Genomic DNA, 20,916 nt, shown 5'->3' on the forward strand with positions numbered 1-20,916 from the left:
TAAATAATGACAAATAAAGATAGAATACATTTAACCACATGTAAGTGTAAAAAACAACAACATTGTGATTTGTACATTTTCAGAATGTACACATTTTAAACAAGGAACACAATCTGAAGTTGTCTTTATTTTTAAATTATCATGCCATGATTCTGCCAGTCTAGATTTTCCTCCATGTGGCCCCTGGGCTAATATGAGTTTGACACCCCCAATCTAATCTGAGTTTGCGCATAATAACACTATTGTGCAACATGCAGTTACTAATGCTACTAAGAGTCTGATTGCCATTCTGATAATGGGAAAAACACCGTATAGAAAAGGAGAGTAGATGAGTGTAAAACCAGTGGTAAATATTTTATTTTATATATTATGTATAATTGTATAATTGTTTTTTTCCTTTGAAGGACAAATATTAATAAATAAAATATCAACTTATGCAAATGCAAAGCCTTGATTTTAGTGAGGTCAGTACACGGTTATAGACAGCAATGCAATCGTAATAATAATAATTGGCATAATTTATTTTCGTGTTTCGGTTTTTGGCCTTAGTTTCGTCATCTTCGGTTTCGGACATACATTTTCATTTTGGTGCATCAAATACGTAAATTACATAAATACAAACAGTAAGTTAAATACATTACAGATAAATAACAAAAACAGGAGTAAAGCACTAATAAAAATGTCCAGGCTTAATGCAATGCTACAAATATATTTTAATACGATAATTTGGGGAGGGCGGCAGTGTAATGGTCTTTGGGTGCCTAAAACGCACTGTTTAAAGCCAATTAATTATTATTAGTAACGTTATTGATTATAGCAATATTTTAATAATTGGGGGAATTTTAGAACAACATTACTTTATTAGGTGGGGTTTGAAACGTCATACCTTGTGGCACTTAAAGTGGTCATATTATGGAAAAACACCTTTTCTTCCCTATTGGTACCTGTTTTTGAGTATTTGGGATGCCCATACGTCCAGAACATTTGAATCCAAGCCATTGAGGCACGGTTGAGATATTAATAAAACACTTTTGCCTCTTTTCAAATGAGCTGTTTAGAATGTGAGACCTCAGTGACGTATTTTGCCTTAGTTGCTAGGGGGCAATTATCTTATATTTTTTGACCAATATTTGGTATTGTGACATATGTCGGCATCTGCTTTTTTTTTTAAACAATATCAGCTTTTTTAAAATTGATAATGAACAGTAATATTTACCTTTATTATGACCATTAGTATCATTTGAAATCTAACAAACATTGAACAAGTGTCTGCCTTTTTTTAATACGATACGCCCTTGTAAAACTGGTTATTTTGGCTCAGATGGAGCCGTGCCTTTCTGCCTCCAGCATTGTCCTGCCCACAGCGCCATCTGATTGGTTACGCAAACCGATTAAGGGTAAGAGGCAGAGCCAAACAGAAGCTGAGGTCTTTTGCAGGGTCCTCAAACACACAGCGGAGAGAAATGGGAAGAGAAACTTCAGTGGGTGTACAGCTGGGTCGAAAGAACGTAAACAGACACAGAAAACTCTCCCAAAATGATCATAAACATTCCAGTCCTCGACATGTCTCTATTAACGTTACTATAAGCAGAATACCATGCAAACTTAATAAACATAAGCAGCAGCTCTGCTAACTCATAGTACCTAGAATCACTTAAAACAAAGCTGCTGAAATGACCAGTATGGAAAGAAGCATGTTTGTGTGACAGAGAGAGATTAAAGAATTTAAACTAAATACAGTCTAGTTTTATTGCAGGAAACACAAAGAGGATAGAGAATAGTGTGTGCCAGTACAGCGAAGCACAGTTGTCGTGCCAGATTTGCACCCCTGAAATATTTTGCATATGCTGCCATATATATACACGTGTGTGTGTGTGTGTGTGTAGGCTGCCTAATAATGCATAATACAAAATGTGGATTGTTACGATCATGTCTTGATAAAGATGGTAATAACATAACCTAATATATTTTAAATAATGCTTTTGATGATCTGTACATTACGTTTTGTACTTTATATGTCTGCTGATCAATCACTGTCAATATCAACACTTCTGAATTTGGAATCATCTCATCAATCAAAGCTGAGGTTTTTAAGGAATTATTATTATTTCAGCCTGTCTGTATGGCAGGGGATACAAATTATTTCAGGGAGCTCTTTATTCATTCAAATTTGTATTTAACTTTATAAGAAAGGCTATTGTGCCAGGGAACTCCCTGCAGTTTTTGTTTTTATTTAGTTGTCTTTAAATAAACATGTTTTGGGCATTTAAGGCCATAAAATCACACTTTTACTGACAAGGAATATTGGCTCCAAATGTCGGTTCTGGGACTATTACACTACTAAATATCGGTATCAGCACTGAAAAAAAAAAATATATATAATATATGGTAGAGGTTTACCCGAAAATCATTTCGTGACTCCGCCATTTTTATACAACTGTAGTCCAAAGTTGTAGTCAATAAGTTCCTTATTTTTCACTATCCTCTTGGTGTGGGGCAGACTGGCTCGTACATGCACATTTTTTATAAAAAAGTAGCTTATAGCTGTAACTTATATCTGTCAGTAAACTCGATATGGAAGCGCTAAAACTACAACATGGCTCATGGGGTGGAGATGCAGTCGAAGTGGGCTTGGCCTGGAGGGCTTTGGCACGTAAATAAGACTGACCACAAAACGGCGCATACTGAAGTGCCGGTCAGAAAGGGGCTTGAAGATTGTCTGTGAAACAAAATGTATGCATATATTTTGACCAAAGAACCACCTTTATACGTTATGTAGACCAGTGGTCCCCAACCACTGGGCCGCACAAAAAATAAAAAATAATATTTTTTTTAATTTTTTTTATTTTTATTAAATCAACATAAAAACACAAGATACACTTACAATTAGTGCACCAACCCAAAAAACCTCCCTCCCCCATTTATACTCATTCACACTCATTCGCACAAAAGGGTTGTTTCTTTCTGTTATTAATATTTCTGGTTCCTACATTATATATCAACTTAGATCAATACAGTCTGCAGGGATACAGTCCGTAAGCACACATGATTGTATTTTTTTATGACAAAAAATTAAAAATTAAAATAAATACCATACCACCCCCCACACCCCCCCGGTCCGTGGGACAAATTTTCAAGCGTTGACCGGTCCGCAGTTACAAAAATGTTGGGGACCACTGATGTAGACCACACATGTTTTAAATGTAGAAAAAATCATAACATGTCTCAAGAATTATGAGGGTTTCTTGTGTCCAATAAATAAATTCCAATAGATTACATCTGAAAACACAGAATGTCACTTGAGCTTGCTGCCTGTATTATTGCCAGTTTATAATGACTGAATTGTGTGTGCACATTATTTCCACAGCATGTGAACTGATTTATCAGTTCAGCTGGACAAACAGTGGAGGAACTCCACCTTATCAACAGGGAACGATGTAGCTATGCTAGTATTTTGTCGCAACAATTGTAGTCGTGGAGCAACAGTACCACTGCACCATCATTGACAATTCTAGCAGGCCGATCGGTCATGTGAGCCTTGGGCTATTGGGCGATTATTGAGCAATAGGCCTGATTGCATCCTGCTCAGTCAAGCTCTACTGATAGATACCCTTTTGTAACGCCCTTATAGCCAAGCTGCCAGCTGACATGTAAGCACTCATCAGACTTTTAAGCATTTTTTCTTTGTAACCATAAACACTATGACCATCCAAGTGAGATTTTGCATACTAACCTCGTGAAGCAGCTTCTCCAACTTCTCCTGCAGTTCAGCGAAGTAGCGGGATGTAACCAGGCCTTTCTGGGACTTCTCCAAGCAGTCACGGACAAGCTCGACCAACTGGTGCTGGATGAAGCCCAGCACCCCGTCGGCCAGCGGGAGGGAGCTGTCTGGAGAACAGTGGGTGACAATTTCCAACAATCTCTCCTCCATCTGGGCTGTGGCCTGCAGGCAATAATCACAACATTGAAAGCACATTTTAAATGACTATTGTTGTTGATCACATAACAATGATTGACATTTTTTCATGTTTCAGGTGGTTAGCATTTAGGGAGGAAGTAAGGGTGCGCACATTTGCTGCACAAATAAGTGTTCTATAAGCTCACCCTTGGAAATCGCTCTCTGTAAACATGGTTCATCATGACTATCTCATTGTCAAAGGAGACGTTTGATCGCCCGGGGCTGCAAGACAAAAACAGCAAATTATTACATTTTGAACTGCTGGCGAATTGCATTTACGACAGTCTACCGTAAAGCAGCTTTGAACTGTACCACTATGACAGGGGTAGAATGATGTCAAGAAGAACAAAGCCATCTAACTACAAAAGACGTGTTTGCTCTGTGTTTATCATACTAACGTCTATCTCGGGCAAGAAGATATTGAGGATGGGTCAAGATTAACAGTGATTTTTTTTAATCAGATTTGACGTTTTATCACAAAAACTATTTTTTTATTGAGGCAGCAACATAATTAGTTTCGTGCTTGAGACAAAGACAGTCCCTTTTTTGGAAGCCAATGGCCAAAACCCTCTGATTCAGAGCCCAGAAAATTGGGAGCTGCAGATATTGGTGCACCTCATGTAGTTCTGGCAATACCAGAAGAAAGGGGAGGGATTATCATGACCAAAAACATACTAAGACTCTCCAAAGGCTGCCATATCGTGACATGCTTGTGTAATCTCTACTAATCTTATTTCAGTCACAAAGGAAGCTGATGTACTTAACTACATAGACACCGGTAAATTCTGTTTAATATCAATTGAATATTCTGAACCAGGCCTATTCAAATAAATAATGAAGGGGGCTACAGTTTCAAGAGCCCAAGGACTCAGGGGCCGGACATCGAAATGTGGCTGTTTCATCAGAAAATGCCTCCGCAGGTTATATTCCTTTGAGACTGTGTTTACTTAATTGCAAAGTAAACATATAGAATTTCACACGGCACTGTCGATAAATTCAATATTTTGCCCTTGCTACTCGTTTCCAGCGTGTGCAGCTGGACACAGTTAACAGCATGAAGAAACAGAAGCTCCAGAAGTGTTGTTGAGGATTGATGTTCCTTTTTTGAATTATTTTCCTTCCTCAGTTTTATTTCTTTACACTTCTTCCTTCATTTAAGTTTGTAAGACTGAAAATATAAACATAAAATAAACATTACAAAAGTGATGTCCATTATGTATTTTACATGAATAATGTCCATTATGTATTTTACATAAATAAAACAGAAAGTTTAGTGTTTATACATTCACACAATAAACTACAGATGTGTATGCATATCGAAATTAAGCAACATCCACAGCAAACATTGCAGACAATGTAAACTATTTGTAGGTTTCAAATTTCGGTTATCTCAAGGAGGGATGTAACGATACGAAAATGTATCGTGACCAAAATTATCATGGTTAGTGAATGTGAGTGTGAATGTTGTCTGTCTATCTGTGTTGGCCCTGCGATAAGGTGGCGACTTGTCCAGGGTGTACCCCGCCTTCCGCCCGAATGCAGCTGAGATAGTAGGCTCCAGCACCCCCCGCGACCCCAAAAGGGACAAGCGGTAGAAAATGGATGGATGGATGGATTATTATAGCAATATTGTTAAATCAAAAAGTACTCAAAAAGTTATATACACTCTGAAATCTTTTGACCAAGTATTTGTTTTTAAAAGAACAATAACCCCTTACTTTAACAATAAAAAGACACTCTGTTAGAAAAACCACCATTTTGCATGTTTTGTGTTTCTTATGCTTCACTGATAGTGTTTTAATATGTCATCTGTTTTGATGACTAAGTTAAGCATTTATTGTTTTTATTTTATTAGTTTGTACTGTAGCACGATAAGATTTATTCAAATGAAAAGTGCATAACATAAAATCCGTTATTTATGGCAGGCATTGTGGCATCCTACTCTGTTCAGCGGTCCTTGAACGCACCTTAAAAACACCTTGACTCGTATTCCTCCGAGTATAAAACCATCACTCTGTTCTAAGAGACCACAGCTTGTCGGTTCAATGTGCACAGTTGAATATCTTAGTAGCTTAGACAACAAAGTGTTTAGATTGGGGTATGTCGTTTCCTAAAGGAGAAAGTCATTGTCTCTTGTTTTCATGTTAGCATTTAAAAAGGAACTGCACATATTTTGGAATTTTGCCTATCGTACACAATCATTATGAATGACAAGACGACGGATGTATTTTTTTTTAATGCATATTAACTCGTAAATAAAGGACAGCTTACAGCGGAGCCAATGGTAGGTCCTGGAATCTGCCCATAAAACCCAATAAATAATCATCCAAAAACCAACAAGAATATTCAATTTACATTTTGTGACTTGAATATTAACCAAGTATTAGTGATATTGTTATTATTAGCTGTGCTCACAGGCTTGTGTGCTTATGTTGACATGATCAACTGATCAACTGCTTCCCTCTCCCCTGGATTGTAGACAGACGAGGACGTATTCCGACAAGTTGGTAGGCTTTGACAGCCAAGTTAGACCCGGGAATGACGAGAACGAAACAAAAAGATGCTTGGTTCCACCCCTGTTTTCTTCGTGAGGACTATGAGTCATTCTTCATCTAAACGGGACCACAACAAGATTCTAGCAGACGGCATCCTAATGACAGCAGACCTTGTACAGTACGTGATGTTTTATAATGCTTGTTGGCTCTCATAAAGTCTGCAGTGAGCAGTAATCAGTGATGTTAAAAGAAAAGCCAATGTCGTGATGCATTTATTAAAAATTAATACGGCAGCGAATGCTGCAATGATCAAAATATAAAAATATAAATGTTTTTATAAATGTGCTTGCTACTACATTACATATGTATACATTACTTTGTGTATATTAAACCTTAATGGAGATGTTTCTATGTTTTTTAAAGGGCTTTATAGGCAGAATAGAGCGGCTCCCAAAGGCTCCAATGTAAGCAGACATTTGATCGCATCAATTTATCATTTAGAAAACATCTAAAAAATACATCCGTCGTCATGTCTTTCATAATAATTGTGAACGATACGCAAAATTCCAAACAAAAGTGCAGTTCCCCTTTAAGTTAGCAATCTGGCGCCAGTCAGTCAGTGAGTTTATGAAATTGCAGCTATCAATCACGTTTTTTTGATCATTTTAATTTAAAACGTTAATACTAACCGTTGAGTTTTACCGCGGTTACCACTATTAGTTTATCATTACATCCCTAATCTTTACATACTGTGTATTCCATGTACACTACCGTTCAAAAGTTTGGGGTCACCCAAACAATTTTGTGGAATAGCCTTCATTTCTAAGAACAAGAATAGACTGTCGAGTTTCAGATGAAAGTTCTCTTTTTCTGGCCATTTTGAGCATTTAATTGACCCCACAAATGTGATGCTCCAGAAACTCAATCTGCTCAAAGGAAGGTCAGTTTTGTAGCTTCTGTAACGAGCTAAACTGTTTTCAGATGTGTGAACATGATTGCACAAGGGTTTTCTAATCATCAATTAGCCTTCTGAGCCAATGAGCAAACACATTGTACCATTAGAACACTGGAGTGATAGTTGCTGGAAATGGGCCTCTATACACCTATGTAGATATTGCACCAAAAAACAGACATTTGCATCTAGAATAGTCATTTACCACATTAGCAATGTATAGAGTGTATTTCTTTAAAGTTAAGACTAGTTTAAAGTTATCTTCATTGAAAAGTAAAGTGCTTTTCCTTCAAAAATAAGGACATTTCAATGTGACCCCAAACTTTTGAACGGTAGTGTACTTTAATTTCTGAACTATAGGCCGCCAATTTTCCCCCACACTTTGAACCCTTTCAGCTTATACAATGATGCGGCTAATTTATGGATTGGTTCCGGGTTTACAAGCTTGGGGAGGAGGTCTTCTACATTTACCAAGCCAAGGACCCCCGAATTGGCGGAGAGATGAGAGAGATTCATTTCATATAAAAATGTGTTTTATACCTAACGGATCTTAAAGGTACTTAGCTATTGTGCAATACTAAGATACTCAAAGAATACACTATTTTGCTGCTAACCGCTTGCTGGCAGCTAGTGTTGCTAATCGCTAGCTTGCAACTTGAGCGCTGATAGCTAGCTATCTTAAATGCTAAGGTTATTATAATAATACAGTATAAGTAATAGTAGTAATTTAGTAAGAACATTTCAATATTGTGCTTTCTTGGATGTGACCATCTTGATTTCCGACCTCGTAACAGGAACTCTCACAACTTGGCTATGACGTCATTCCCAGCTCCGACTTCCACCTTCCGAGGTATATGGAACGCAGGGATATTCTACTCAATTGTTTTGGGGTCCACATTTTAGTCTTATTTTGCATATTCCGGAGAACCAGCGTCCTCTACAGTTGACATTAGATTTTGGTTATTCACTTTAATAGCTGTAAACAAAGCTGGAGGTTAAAAGTAACTTGTCTACCGTGAAGTTGTCCTGGCCTCCTCTTGACTATATACCGTATTTTTCGGATTATAAATCGCAGTTTTTTTCATAGTTTGTTTATACTCTGGAGCGATTTATGTGTGAAATTATTAACACATTACCGTAAAATATCAAATATTATTATTTATCTCATTCACGTAAGAGACTAGGCGTATATCAGCAATCGTCACACACACACACACACGTCAACCAATAAAAATTTGCCGGGGGCGGGTCATGGCAGAAGTGCATTGTGAAAAAAAAGATGCTACCTGCTACTACTTCCGTACCTATGAAAATTGATCATTTCAACATTGGCGGTAACTTATAAAAACTGAGAAGGGCTGAACAAAAATGGCACCGAAAAGGAAATCATATTCTGCAGATTACAAGCTGGACGTAGTGAAATATGCAGCAGAAAACGGCAATTGAGCAGCAGAAAGAAAGTTTGGAGTAAACGAGAAACTTGTAAGGGACTGGCGAAAAATGTCCCCAAAAAATGCGACTTATACTCTAGTGCGACTTATACACTACCGTTCAAAAGTTTGGGGTCACATTAAAATGTCCTTATTTTTGAAGGAAAAGCACTGTACTTTTCAATGAAGATAACTTTAAACTAGTCTTAATTTTAAAGAAATACACTCTATACATTGCTAATGTGGTAAATGACTATTCTAGCTGCAAATGCCTGGTTTTTGGTGCAATATCTACATAGGTGTATAGAGGCCCATTTCCAGCAACTATCACTCCAGTGTTCTAATGGTACAATGTGTTTGCTCATTGGCTCAGAAAGCTAATTGATGATTAGAAAACCCTTGTGCAATGATGTTCACACATCTGAAAACAGTTGAGCTCGTTACAGAAGCTACAAAACTGACCTTCCTTTGAGCAGATTGAGTTTCTGGAGCATCACATTTGTGGGGTCAATTAAACGCTCAAAATGGCCAGAAAAAGAGAACTTTCATCTGAAACTCGACAGTCTATTCTTGTTCTTAGAAATGAAGGCTATTCCACAAAATTGTTTGGGTGACTCCAAACTTTTGAACGGCTGTGTATATGTTTTTTCCTTCTTTATTATGCATTTTCAGCCGGTGCGATTTATACTCCGGAGCGATTTATAATCCGAAAAATACGGTAACTACAGGGGTTATGTAAAGGAAAGTGTGAATGTCAGATCCTGACAGACCTTAAGTCTACTTACATCCATCAAACCCAACATTCTCAATCTGTATTTAGGCGAACACACGTTTCCAGGTCAGTGTGTGGTGATTATTTCACTGCCAACAGCAGTATTTGATTTTCAGCTGAAAACGGTGCTGCGTAAAGCTGTTAAGAGCTGTTAGAGCGGATTTCACAGTCATGTTTTGATGTGTCTGTTGTACACGTGTTTAAATCTAATGCAGGGGTTTCATCAGGCCACACAGTGAATCACCAGCAGCGTTCAGTATTTCATCGACTGCCACATCACTGTGGATTTAGGCATGGGACGCTGGGGCAATTTTACTGACAGACCTAGCTTGTCAGAGCTTGAAGCAGAACAGATGCAAAGGAATCCTATCACATGCAAACATGCTCGCCGAGCCTTTTTGTTGTCATTAAAGCCGCCTCAGTCAGACTATATGACGGCTGCCCTGCACACATTACCGCAGCTCACCGTGGCGCCCAACACCCCCTCCCCCGTGCCCTAAAACACCCCCGCCCTCGACTACAGTTCGGCAGCTAGATCCCTGCAGCTCTCTGTCAGCTAGCATGCCCACGCATGGCACACCATGGTGCCAGAACACAGAGCACGCAGGCATCATAAGCATTGCCAACACACTAAAGTTGTCAACAATCACACAGCTAAGCCGTCGAATCTCCACCTGCCCGACGGCCATCCTGCATGTATAATCAACAACAGGCACCCAATAAAGACTTGCAAATTTATCACATCTCATAATCTAACTCAGGCCCTTACATGCAGAATTCTCACCTCGACTTTTAATGAAAATGATCTTTTTTTATATTTTAAGTTTGAATCCTTTTCAACAATGCTATGACGAGCTTAAATGTTAAATAACCCACCGACAACTTTCAAACTTTAACGTTCAGTTAACGTCTTTCTGTGAATGGTCTTTGTCAGGGCAGCACACGATTCTGCAAAAAATGTGATTCATGCTTCTCTTGATTAGGATTGCAATAATTTTTGATGCACACTACGATCATGGTAATGTGCTTACGTTTTAAAAACGACCTATGATGAATTTCTGATCTTTAAATGTTGTTACAATGTTAAGACACTGATGTTAAACAATGCGGAAAAAATAAAATCATAAGGTTCATGCTTTTTGGCGTAATCTCGCACGCAATTTTGGATGTCTGTGTTCGCGGGGGTTTTGCAGTCTTGCTGTGTCGAAACGTCATAGCGAGGTGGAAGCACTTAAGACATTGAGTCACGCTCTCAGTCAGAGGGCGAGGAGCTATGCAATCTTTTCATAGCGCCTCCTATTTATTAGTGACATGTGCAACATTCAGTGACATAAATGTTGATAAAAGCAACTTTTTTTATGCACTCTCGAAATCGATCGGCGACTGTGCAGGTGTACCTAATGAACCAATATGTTTATTTTTGAACTTTTATGGGGAAAAATAACGTCAACGACTTTAAGATATATATTTAAATGGTGTACATTTTCAAAAGATAAATTATGACACTTTTGGAGAAGGTGGGGCGTGGTTTCATATGCAATCTGGGAACACCTCTAGAAACAAACATCTTGCAGAAAGTCTTAAAAAAAACTGGTTATAAAAGTGACTGTGAAGCAAAATTTACACCAACGACTATTATACATATTATCTAGACCAGAGGTCCCCAAACTTTTCGACTCAGGGGCCGCATTGTGTTAAAAAAAATTTGGCCGGGGGCCAATGGATTAGTAAGGCCAGATTTTAGAAAATATTAATAAATATATATAATTTTTTTTTTTTTACCTGGGACTTCCCGCAGCTCGTATTTTGGACGCTGGCGGGCCGGATCAGGTTCACGATCCGTAATTTGGGGACCCCTGATCTAGACCAGTGCTTCTCAAGCTTTTTTCACCAAGTACCACCTCAAAAAACACTTGGCTATCCAAGTACGACCATAATGACCAACATTAAAATACTGTAGCGTAGTAGATTTAAATATTCATTAAAAACAAGGCAGAGGTATTATTTAACAAGTATATGTAATATTTTGGCCACTGTAAAATTACACACAGTTTGAACAGTAACACTGTGTTTGAATATTTAATGAAGTGATTCTTTTGCATACCACTAGATAGAGCCTGCGTACCCCACAGTTTAACAATCACTAATCTAGACCACAAGGAAGTGTTTATAATATAGATTAAAATCATCATGGGTCCTCTTTAAAGAAAGCACACATTTTTTTCATTATTATTAGACTGCTATGCTTTTAAGACACTTCCAATGGTCTTTTGTCGTTCTTAATGGAAGGCTCCAAAAGGGCAGATGACGGGATAATTAAAAAAAAAAAAAAAGTCAAAAAAACTTGGCAGACTCAATCACTCTGCAATACATTCATGCAGGTAATGAAGACAAGTCAATTAATTAATGCAAACGCTCCTCCCACAAGATGACAAAAGACAGATACAGTGCAGGGTTCATCCTTGAATAAAATGGTGGCATGTGCTTGTGATGCAGCTCGTTAAGTAGATGTTTCTTTTCTTAAAACAGGGTTATGAACTTAGACCTAGCATTTAGAATCCCTCAGTCACTTTGATGTGCTACCTGAGGCTCCGAGAGCGAGGTCGTATGACGGTCGTGGGCCGCCCATCCTCGTCGGTGATACTGTCAGTGCTGCGGAAGTGCTTGAAAAGGAAGTGCAGCTCATCTTGTGTTGGCTGGTAAGGAAGCTGATGAAGGCGCTCTTGGGAGGAGGAGGAGGACTGCAGACAAACGTTAGAGCAATCAGTCAAGAAGGTCATTTAATGGCAATTACAAAATTACTAGAGTCCGCTATGGTGTCCATAATTCACCGGCTCTTTACAATACTCACCTTTAATGCGACACGTATAAACAAATAACCATTTGAATTGATTGCAGTGTTTTGTTTTGTTTTACATTTAATTTATTTGTGATGGCCCGCGAACACATTATAAAGGGACGGTCTGTCAACGTGCAAAAAAAAAAAAAGCAGCGCATTTGTGTTCTTGTCTTACATAAGGATTGGGAATGATAGACAGCACATCTCTTTCAAATTTTTGCGTATTTCCAGTATGACTGATCTGATAACATGGTCAGACTGCAGAAGCGTTGCTACCGTGACGTAGAATCTACGGAAAGTGCCGAAGATATTTGGAGCGGAATATTCAAAATGGCACACTGAATTTGTGGCATTTTGTAATGTTTAGACAGTATTTTCCATATACTTTACGGATTGTAAATACACATGGATATGGTTTAATAGATACAATAAAACACAATTAAGCATATTAAGTCAACTTGTTTTTCCCTTCTACTTGTACTTTAAATCTGTGCCTATGCTGCTGATAACCGCAAGTATGTGTTCAGACAAGTTGGGTGCTGCTGGAAAACCCATGCAAACACCCAATCAGAAGATAATCATCTGTGTGGACTAGCCAATATTAAATGAAACTTTAATGAACAAAAAAGAGGTCCTGAAATATAGGGATGATGTTCGAAACCGGTTCTCCCGGTTGTTCGATAAGAAAAGAACCCATGGACTCAAATCCCTTTTTGAGAACCGGTTCCCGTTATCGAGGCCACTATAGTAAAAAAAAAAAGAGTTGGTTCTTTATTCGAATCCCTGGGAACGAATCCCATCCCACAGGAAATGCCCTGTGGCACGTCCCAGGAAATGACGTAGCTCAGTCATTAGGCGGCAGATACAGAAGCAGCAACAACAATGGACGGGAAAAAACGCCTCAAGGCATGGCTTCATTTTACAAAAAAATACGACGAGGAAACGGCTATCTGCAATTATTGCCAGGCTTCGCTCTCATGTAAGGGGGGGAAGTACAACAAGCATGATGAAACATGTTCAGGCCGTACATAACCTGAAGGTTAGAGAAAGGTGTTGTGGAAAAGCAGGGACAGAGATGATGAAGCACGCTCCTCTTCCTCTGTTTCAACCTGCAGCGCCAATTCCAGTGATAGTGCTGGTGAGTAACTAACGTTAACTGTTGCCGGTTAAATTTCCATATCTGCTCACTGTTCCTTTAGGCTAAAATAACGTTACCTCCTATGTCAACGAGGACTGCAGTGATGTTAGCTAGACTAACGTTACCTAAGCATAGTCAGTGGCTAACGTTAACGTTAGCCTTTTTGTGTGTGTCTGATAACGTTAACGTTAGCCTTTTTGTATGTGTCTGATAACGTTAACGGTATTTTGTAGCCTACACCACCCCAGAGTTTGCAGGTCTGTCTAATAAACTAGTGCTTTCTTTCTTTCTTTAGTTTATTTCGTACATGAACACACTTACAGCATAACACATCACAGTTTCATATCATTTCACTTTACATCATGTCCGAAAAGGAGTAGGAAGAAGTATAGCTTATTTAATCCTACCCCTTTCCCACTTCAGAGCGTTTATAAATATATACATAATTTACTGACCTTTTTATAATAAAATAACATCTGTGAATTAATATATACAACAGTTTTGTAATATGTAATGAATTAATTCAGTCATCATTAATATACCGAGATGAAGAATATCTTATTTTAAATAAGGTTGAAAGTATTTCTCATAATTCTTCTTTGTACTTTGTAAGCACTATTAATTTGAACAACCTCTTAAAGTGGATCATATCAGTACAATGTTTAACTTCATTACTTAATCCATTCCATCATTTAATTCCACATACTAATGCTAAAGACATAATAACAGACACCCTAGTCTTCACATTCAGCTAATTTCCCCCCTAATTCTATGCTGTGTCTGTCCCTCGTTTTCCCTCCAGGACAAGGACGTGCAGTCATTCCTGGAGGAGGCCACACTGATGGACCCCAGCAAAAGTGCACTTTTTGGAGAGCTGTATTTTCAGTTTTGTGCCCAAGGGACTGATTTTATTTAACACTATATTATTATTTATACACCTAGAGTGATCACAGAGACAGGTTGTTTTTGTGTTACTGTATATATTTGTTTTTCTGAAAAATCCCACTTAATATACTTTGGGTAACAAAGTCAATATTTATTTATTTTATTTTTTTAGGGGGGTAACAACAGTCAATATTGTTTCTATTTTATTTTTTTCTTATAAAATAAAAGTGAGCTTTTGTTAAACCAAATATTGTGTTTTTTTCCATATACAACAACCTATCTGGATTCGATAAGAGAATCGATAAGGAATCGGTTCGATAAGAGGATTCGATAATGGGCTCAAACTCGATAATTTCTTATCAAACATCATCCCTACTGAAATATTGTGTCTACTCATTGGAAACTGAACAGAATATGGACTAAGCAGCCGGCAGTCTGCTTAATTCTGCAGGCAACAAGTCCTTGACAGACGGCCGGCATCTGTGAAGTCTCTTTCTAATGCAGTGTTACAAAGAGGGCAGAGAGGCCCACTGATGAGCTCTATTGTCCCGACTGACCTCAAGGTCTCTGCTCTAAAGTTTCTTATAATCGCAGCACATGGTGAGGAATATGGCCAGGGTGAAATACAACTTTTATGGACCAATATCAATCAAATCATAGCTGAATGATTAATAAGCTCCCATGTTTTGAATCATTGTCACAAGTATCAATGTTAATGGAAAAAAGACAGTTTTAAAAGGCCATGATTAGTGGAAAACCCCCTTATAATTATATATTAAGAAATACTGTAAGGGTGCGCCCACACTCAACGTAATCCCTTCATTAACATGCGTGCACACAGACTGTATGCGTCCACACAGACTGTGCCTATTACCTCTCTGTTCAACAGACTGGCTGAATGACTCATTCAAGCAGATGATGCAAGAAAACAATTCGCTGTTTGATAACTCAGTCCTGGCATTTGCGGTCTCTGGCGGCGTAAATAAATCCGCCGTTGGCCCTGAACGAAGTACTATAAGGTGCCACTTTTTGGGTTACTTACTGAAACTGTGGAGCTCGGCGGATTGGTTCCGTAGCCTGACGATGGGAGGGACGCCAGGGACCATCTTCGTCCCTCAGCTCTGCGAGGATAATTAAGCATCAGTTAGCATTTAATGTAAATACATTATAATACATTCATGTATTTCAGGTGCTTCCTGTTTGCCCTTGCTGAATGTCTGTGAATGTATTTTTTGGTTCCAACCCAGTAAACACCTAATTTTCAACACACCCGTTTGACAAGAGAATACGAAGACGTACCAGGAAACATCCGTGTTACAAACTTAGCGACTTTGTCACAATATATAGCAAGTGTTAGCAAGACTCCTCTTGATGATTTATGACAAATCGAACAACTTTCTCTGTCGTGATTTGTGTGACTGTTTTTGTGTTTTCCTGTTTCTGGTGTTTCTTCCTGGCTAGCGCTCTTATTTTTATTCCACTTTCTGTTCGGGTATCTCTTGCAGTGACTTCATCACTGTTTCTGGGCGCTGTTCTCCACACCTGATCTGTGCTGTCTATTGTGACTAAACTTCATAATTGTTTTTGACTGCCCAGTCCTAAATTGTGAGTCTCTGCATCCTGGGGTCACACTAAAAAGCGCAACATTTTCTGGTCTTTCTGGACACTTTTGGGGCACGTATCACTATTCTCAACGAGCAACAGGTGCAGCTGTGGCCCTGCCACCATCTTACAGTCGGCTATGTCTTGCTCGTCACTAGGCATGTAAAGTTATGAAAAATTCATTTCACAGTTATGACCAAAAAGATCTTGGTTGTCATCATTATCGCAGTTTTGTTGAATGTGCTCAAAACTATTTACAGTATACACACTGAAACCTTTTAGCCAAGTTATTTTTTTATATAACTAAAATAAATACACACTGTTAGAAAAACTATTTTGCATGTTTTGTGTTTCTTATGCTTCACTGACATTGTTTTAGTCTTAGTATTTTATCTTTTTTAATGACTAAGCTTTTATTGTTTTCAATATTGGTTTTTATTTGTACTGTAGCACTTTAAGATTTATTTAAATAAAAAGTGTGTATAAAAAAATATATTACTGTGGCGTCCTACTCTGTTCAGCGGTCCTTGAACACACCTTAAAAACACCACCGTCTCGTATTCCTGAGTAAAGATCGATCCCTTTGTTCCAAGAGAGCACAGTTTGTAGGTTTAATATGCACAATAGAATATCTTAGTTGCTCAGACAGCAATGTGTTTATATAAGTTTAGATTGGGGTATGTCGTTTCTTAATGGGGAAAGACATTAATGTCTCTTGTTTTTTTGTTAGCATGTAAGCCAGCAAGCTGGCGCTAGTCAGTCTGTGAGTATATCAAGGTGTGGCTATCAATCACAGTTTTTCGATATTTTTTTTACTTAAAACAGAAATACTAACGGTAGGGAGTTTTACTGCGGTAATCAAAACTGTTTATTCTTACATCTCTACTCGAAACAAAGAAAAACAACACATAACATTTAATTTGTATTTCCAACCATAATTGTTTTGAATTTCATGCTTATGCTCACTTTGTCCCTCCCACAGTATCTATTAAAATTACATGCACATGTGTCATGGCCAATTATGCAAATTACACGACCATGCACGTAGATTGCAGTTCTGCGGGAGACACTGCCACGTTAGTAGGTACACCTGCAGAATATTAAAATGAGATGTCCAGTATCAAAAGCAAGACAGTAATGTTCAGTTGTTTTATTCTTGTAATATAATTGGGTTGTGTTTTTTTGGTAGCAAAATAAGGTAACCCAAAAAATTTGCTAAAAAATGTTTAGCAAAATGCTGTACATAATCACCCAGCACATATTAATCAAATAATCTATAGGATCTTATTCAATTTTACAGGTGTACCTAAGTCGTGGTCATTGAGGCGATTTACTGAAGATGAACAAGCACAAAAAAGCAGCAGATACCTGTCCGCACGAGCCAAGTGACTGCGACGGAAACAAGAAAAGAGAAGAGAAAAAAATATCAAAGCATTTCGGTGAAGCTGCAGACTTCAGTGCAAAATGATCCTGTGACCTCTGGCATTCGGCTGAGGAATTCATCCTGACACTGTTTCCTTCCTTGCCACTGTGCATTAGTTTGGACACTACAAGTCTTCAGAGGAAAGGTTTTACGTAACAGAAAATAAATCTTCATTGCAAAGCGTGACAAGTCCAAAGATTGTCCTTGCAATTTGGCTTAAGAAACAATAAAAACAAAAACAAGGGGATGACATCCCATTTGGCCGCAAAAATTTCAGATTAAAAGCATTAGGATGGGTTCAAAATGTTACAAGAGAGCTACATTCATTCACCATTATCAATTAGAAGTGAGGCCAAAAGTTTAATTGTTATAGTTGTTATACAGTATTTTGGTAGTTCAAGCCAAAATGTAATAAGCGTACCATTTTACATTTTTTCAACTCCTCTAATCTTGGTTGTTTCTAACAATTGTTGCTCGGCGTGTTCAAGCTGCCATCTCACTTCTAGCCTCACTTGTAGGCTACACATGCTTGTAAGAGAAGCGCGTTGCCATGGGAACTGGGTTGACTACTGTATATGAGTGGGCTTCAGGGTACCCTCTAATGAACGGCAGTGCGCTCAACCTGGACTGTGAGAAAATCTGGCAGGAGGAGGGAGTTCTGCAAGACCACAATCACCCTGCAGACATCAAGTCTCGCATGGAGACCCTCAAAGTGTGATCACACTTGTGTTTTCAATTATCGACGCTTAATTATGTGTATTGGTTCACTTGGTTTCAAACTGTCAAATTAAAGCTACCTACTGCTTGTAAACATGCAATGGTGGTTATTTGCATTAATTTCGAACATGCATACTGTGTTATAACATAGTACATCTTATATTTCCAGTATCACATTATCCTGCCCCTTTTCCATTTCATAGTCATTTCTAACATTTGTTTGTCCACGTCATGTGCCCAATTTGTAACACAAACATTAAATAAATACATAATCAGTAAAGTTCTCATGAATAAAACGTTGTATATAAATTGTGATTTACATTATGAGATTAATAAGATCATATAATTTTTCAATAAGGTTCAAACTGTTCATCAGGATTCTTCTTCTTTGTACTTTATAAACATTTTGAGTTTGAACAGTTTCCTAAACTGGATCATAATTAGTACATTGTTTGATTAGATTGCTTAATCCATTCCATAATTTAATTCCACATAAAGGTTTTAAGTGTTGTACATGCATACACATGTTTTAAGTTACATTTTCCCCAAGATTCTACTACTCCTCTTCAGTTGAGAAGAATTGCTGCACATTCTTGGGTAGCAGGTGATAGTTTGCTTTGTGCATAATTATAGCTGTTTGCCAATGCACCAAATGTTTGAATTTCAATGTTTTTTTATTGAAAAAATCTACGATTTGAACGTTCTCTATAACCAACATTATGTATTATCTAACTGACCTCTTTTGTAACATGTTTAAATATTTAAGTGTACTTTTGTAATTACTTACCCGTATGTCTAATTCTACACAATAACTTAGATATGGTCACTCAGCAGTAGAAAAAAGGAGTGATTTTTAGAACATATTTTGCTGTATTCATTATTGAAGTATTTTGCCACTTTATATTGTATTATTTTCATACAAGTTTTTCCAGTTTGTTTTCTTGTCTATTATGCCTAGAAATGTGATTTATTTTACAATGTCAATGTCTATGGTATTTTTTGTGTGTGTTTGACTTTCTCTCCAACTGTTCCTAAATGAGCATTATTTTTGTTGTGCTTAGATTCAAGGGTTGTCTGTTTTTGTCGAAAGCATCTCATTAATTTGATAATTTCTTCTGTTATTTGTGTTAGCTTCTGTGTGTTCTCTGCTGAACAAAATGCGGTCATACCGTCTGCAAGTAGTACTAACTTTTAAGTCGTTTGTGACTTTACAGAAGTCGTTTATATAGAGATTCAACAATTTTGGTCTCAGTATTGCTCCCTGGGGTAAACCGCAATATATATTTAGAGCTGTAGAGGTGTGTTTGCCTAGCTTCACGTATTGCTTCCTGTTGGATAAGTAGTTTCTTACCCAGTTAAAGACCAACCTGCTGATGCCATACCGTTCTAATTTATTAATTAAGATATGGTTAATTGTGTCAAATGCTTTTGTCAAAGATTTCTATAGGTAGGGACTAGGGCTGGACAAATATGTCAAAAATAATCATTAAGTTTAGTTTGATTGATTTTGTAATCACAATTAATTACACGATTATTCATTAATTTGAAAACATAATTTATTGTACCATCAAATATCAACTACAAATATAATTTTTAAAAACTAGATATAAAATAGTAACGAATAAACCACAACAAGTCACATTATAATAATAATACATTTAAATAGCAATAGCAATATAAAACAATACAATTAAGTTTTTCCTTTTGAATTGTTTTAAATTAAATTTTTGACCTTTTAAACTCATTTTAGCACCATAGAGTGTGTGCTTAATGTGTACAATAAAATGTTTGTTGATTAAATGCAAAAATCGTCACATTTATTGGTACATCTTTGGACAATTTTGACCAGTATTTTAGGTCACAGGATGTGTAAATGCATCAACAAAGATTGAAGTACATTACACTTGTGTAATGTACTTTTTTGAAATGTTTTATTTTGTTAGCGCAGTTAGACTGGATGTGGCGCACCGCATAATTTTTGTGAAGGGGGAAGAGCGAGCACTGTTTGTAAATTGATGTTGCATCGCTGATGTAGTTCACAACACAAGCAGATGAGATGTCTTGTTAGCTTTAGCTTCCTAGTTTAGTCGCTGTTTCAAGTGACCGTCTCGACATTGTTTCGTTCAGCACGGGCCGGAGTATGTTGGGGATAAATGAGCAGTAGCATAGCGGACACATTATTTTACCAAACAAATGTTTATTTTCCTCACAATTACATGTGTACCTACATGTATGTAAATTTCCCTAATATTCTGCGTTTAACAGCAGATTTCGTTTTATTGGCCAATTATGTGACTCCGTTCGCAAATATGTCAAGACAGAAATTAAATATGCCTTACTTTTTTGTTAAGTTTAGTGATTATTGATCAGGCATACAAGCGCTGTGTTAAATAAAAAGTAGCATCCAGGGTGACGATCCAAACTTCTAGTAGATGTGCTCTTTTTTTCACTCGACCCTTCCTCATCTGTTTCACTGTCACAAGATCCGGAATTTGCATGCATGTTGCACGGCGAATTAATTGTTTTTTGTCGATTACTATGTTTTCATGATCCAGAGAAGCCATAATAGAAATCGAAATTAAAATTTGATTAATTGTCCAGCCTTAGTAAGTACCTATACAAGCTGTTCAAAATAATGTAGAAAACCCTAAAGTATCCTCTGCCCAAATTTAACTTTGGAATAGAAAAACACCAATGAAGACTTT

At 37.5% G+C, this 20,916-nt stretch overlaps 1 protein-coding gene across 8 annotated transcripts in view; it reads right to left on the bottom strand.

Annotated features, from left to right (window-relative positions):
- Window positions 1-20,916, bottom strand: part of mast3b (microtubule associated serine/threonine kinase 3b) — a 97,691-nt gene that overhangs the window by 32,755 nt on the left and 44,020 nt on the right. For 4 of the 8 annotated variants that reach the window (XM_062028088.1, XM_062028087.1, XM_062028093.1 and 1 more), the window contains 5 exons: window positions 17,440-17,460; window positions 15,512-15,590; window positions 12,191-12,348; window positions 4,105-4,180; window positions 3,734-3,943 (listed from right to left, as the gene is read on the bottom strand). In XM_062028088.1, coding sequence (XP_061884072.1) covers window positions 3,734-3,943; window positions 4,105-4,180; window positions 12,191-12,348; window positions 15,512-15,590; window positions 17,440-17,460 — 544 coding nt within the window. The remainder of the gene's footprint in view (window positions 1-3,733; window positions 3,944-4,104; window positions 4,181-12,190; window positions 12,349-15,511; window positions 15,591-17,439; window positions 17,461-20,916) is intronic. The other 4 variants (XM_062028090.1, XM_062028089.1, XM_062028095.1 and 1 more) reach the window with 1 other exon arrangement.

Source organism: Entelurus aequoreus, linkage group LG19 (genome assembly GCF_033978785.1).
Source record: "Entelurus aequoreus isolate RoL-2023_Sb linkage group LG19, RoL_Eaeq_v1.1, whole genome shotgun sequence".
Taxonomy (NCBI): Eukaryota; Metazoa; Chordata; class Actinopteri; order Syngnathiformes; family Syngnathidae; genus Entelurus; species Entelurus aequoreus.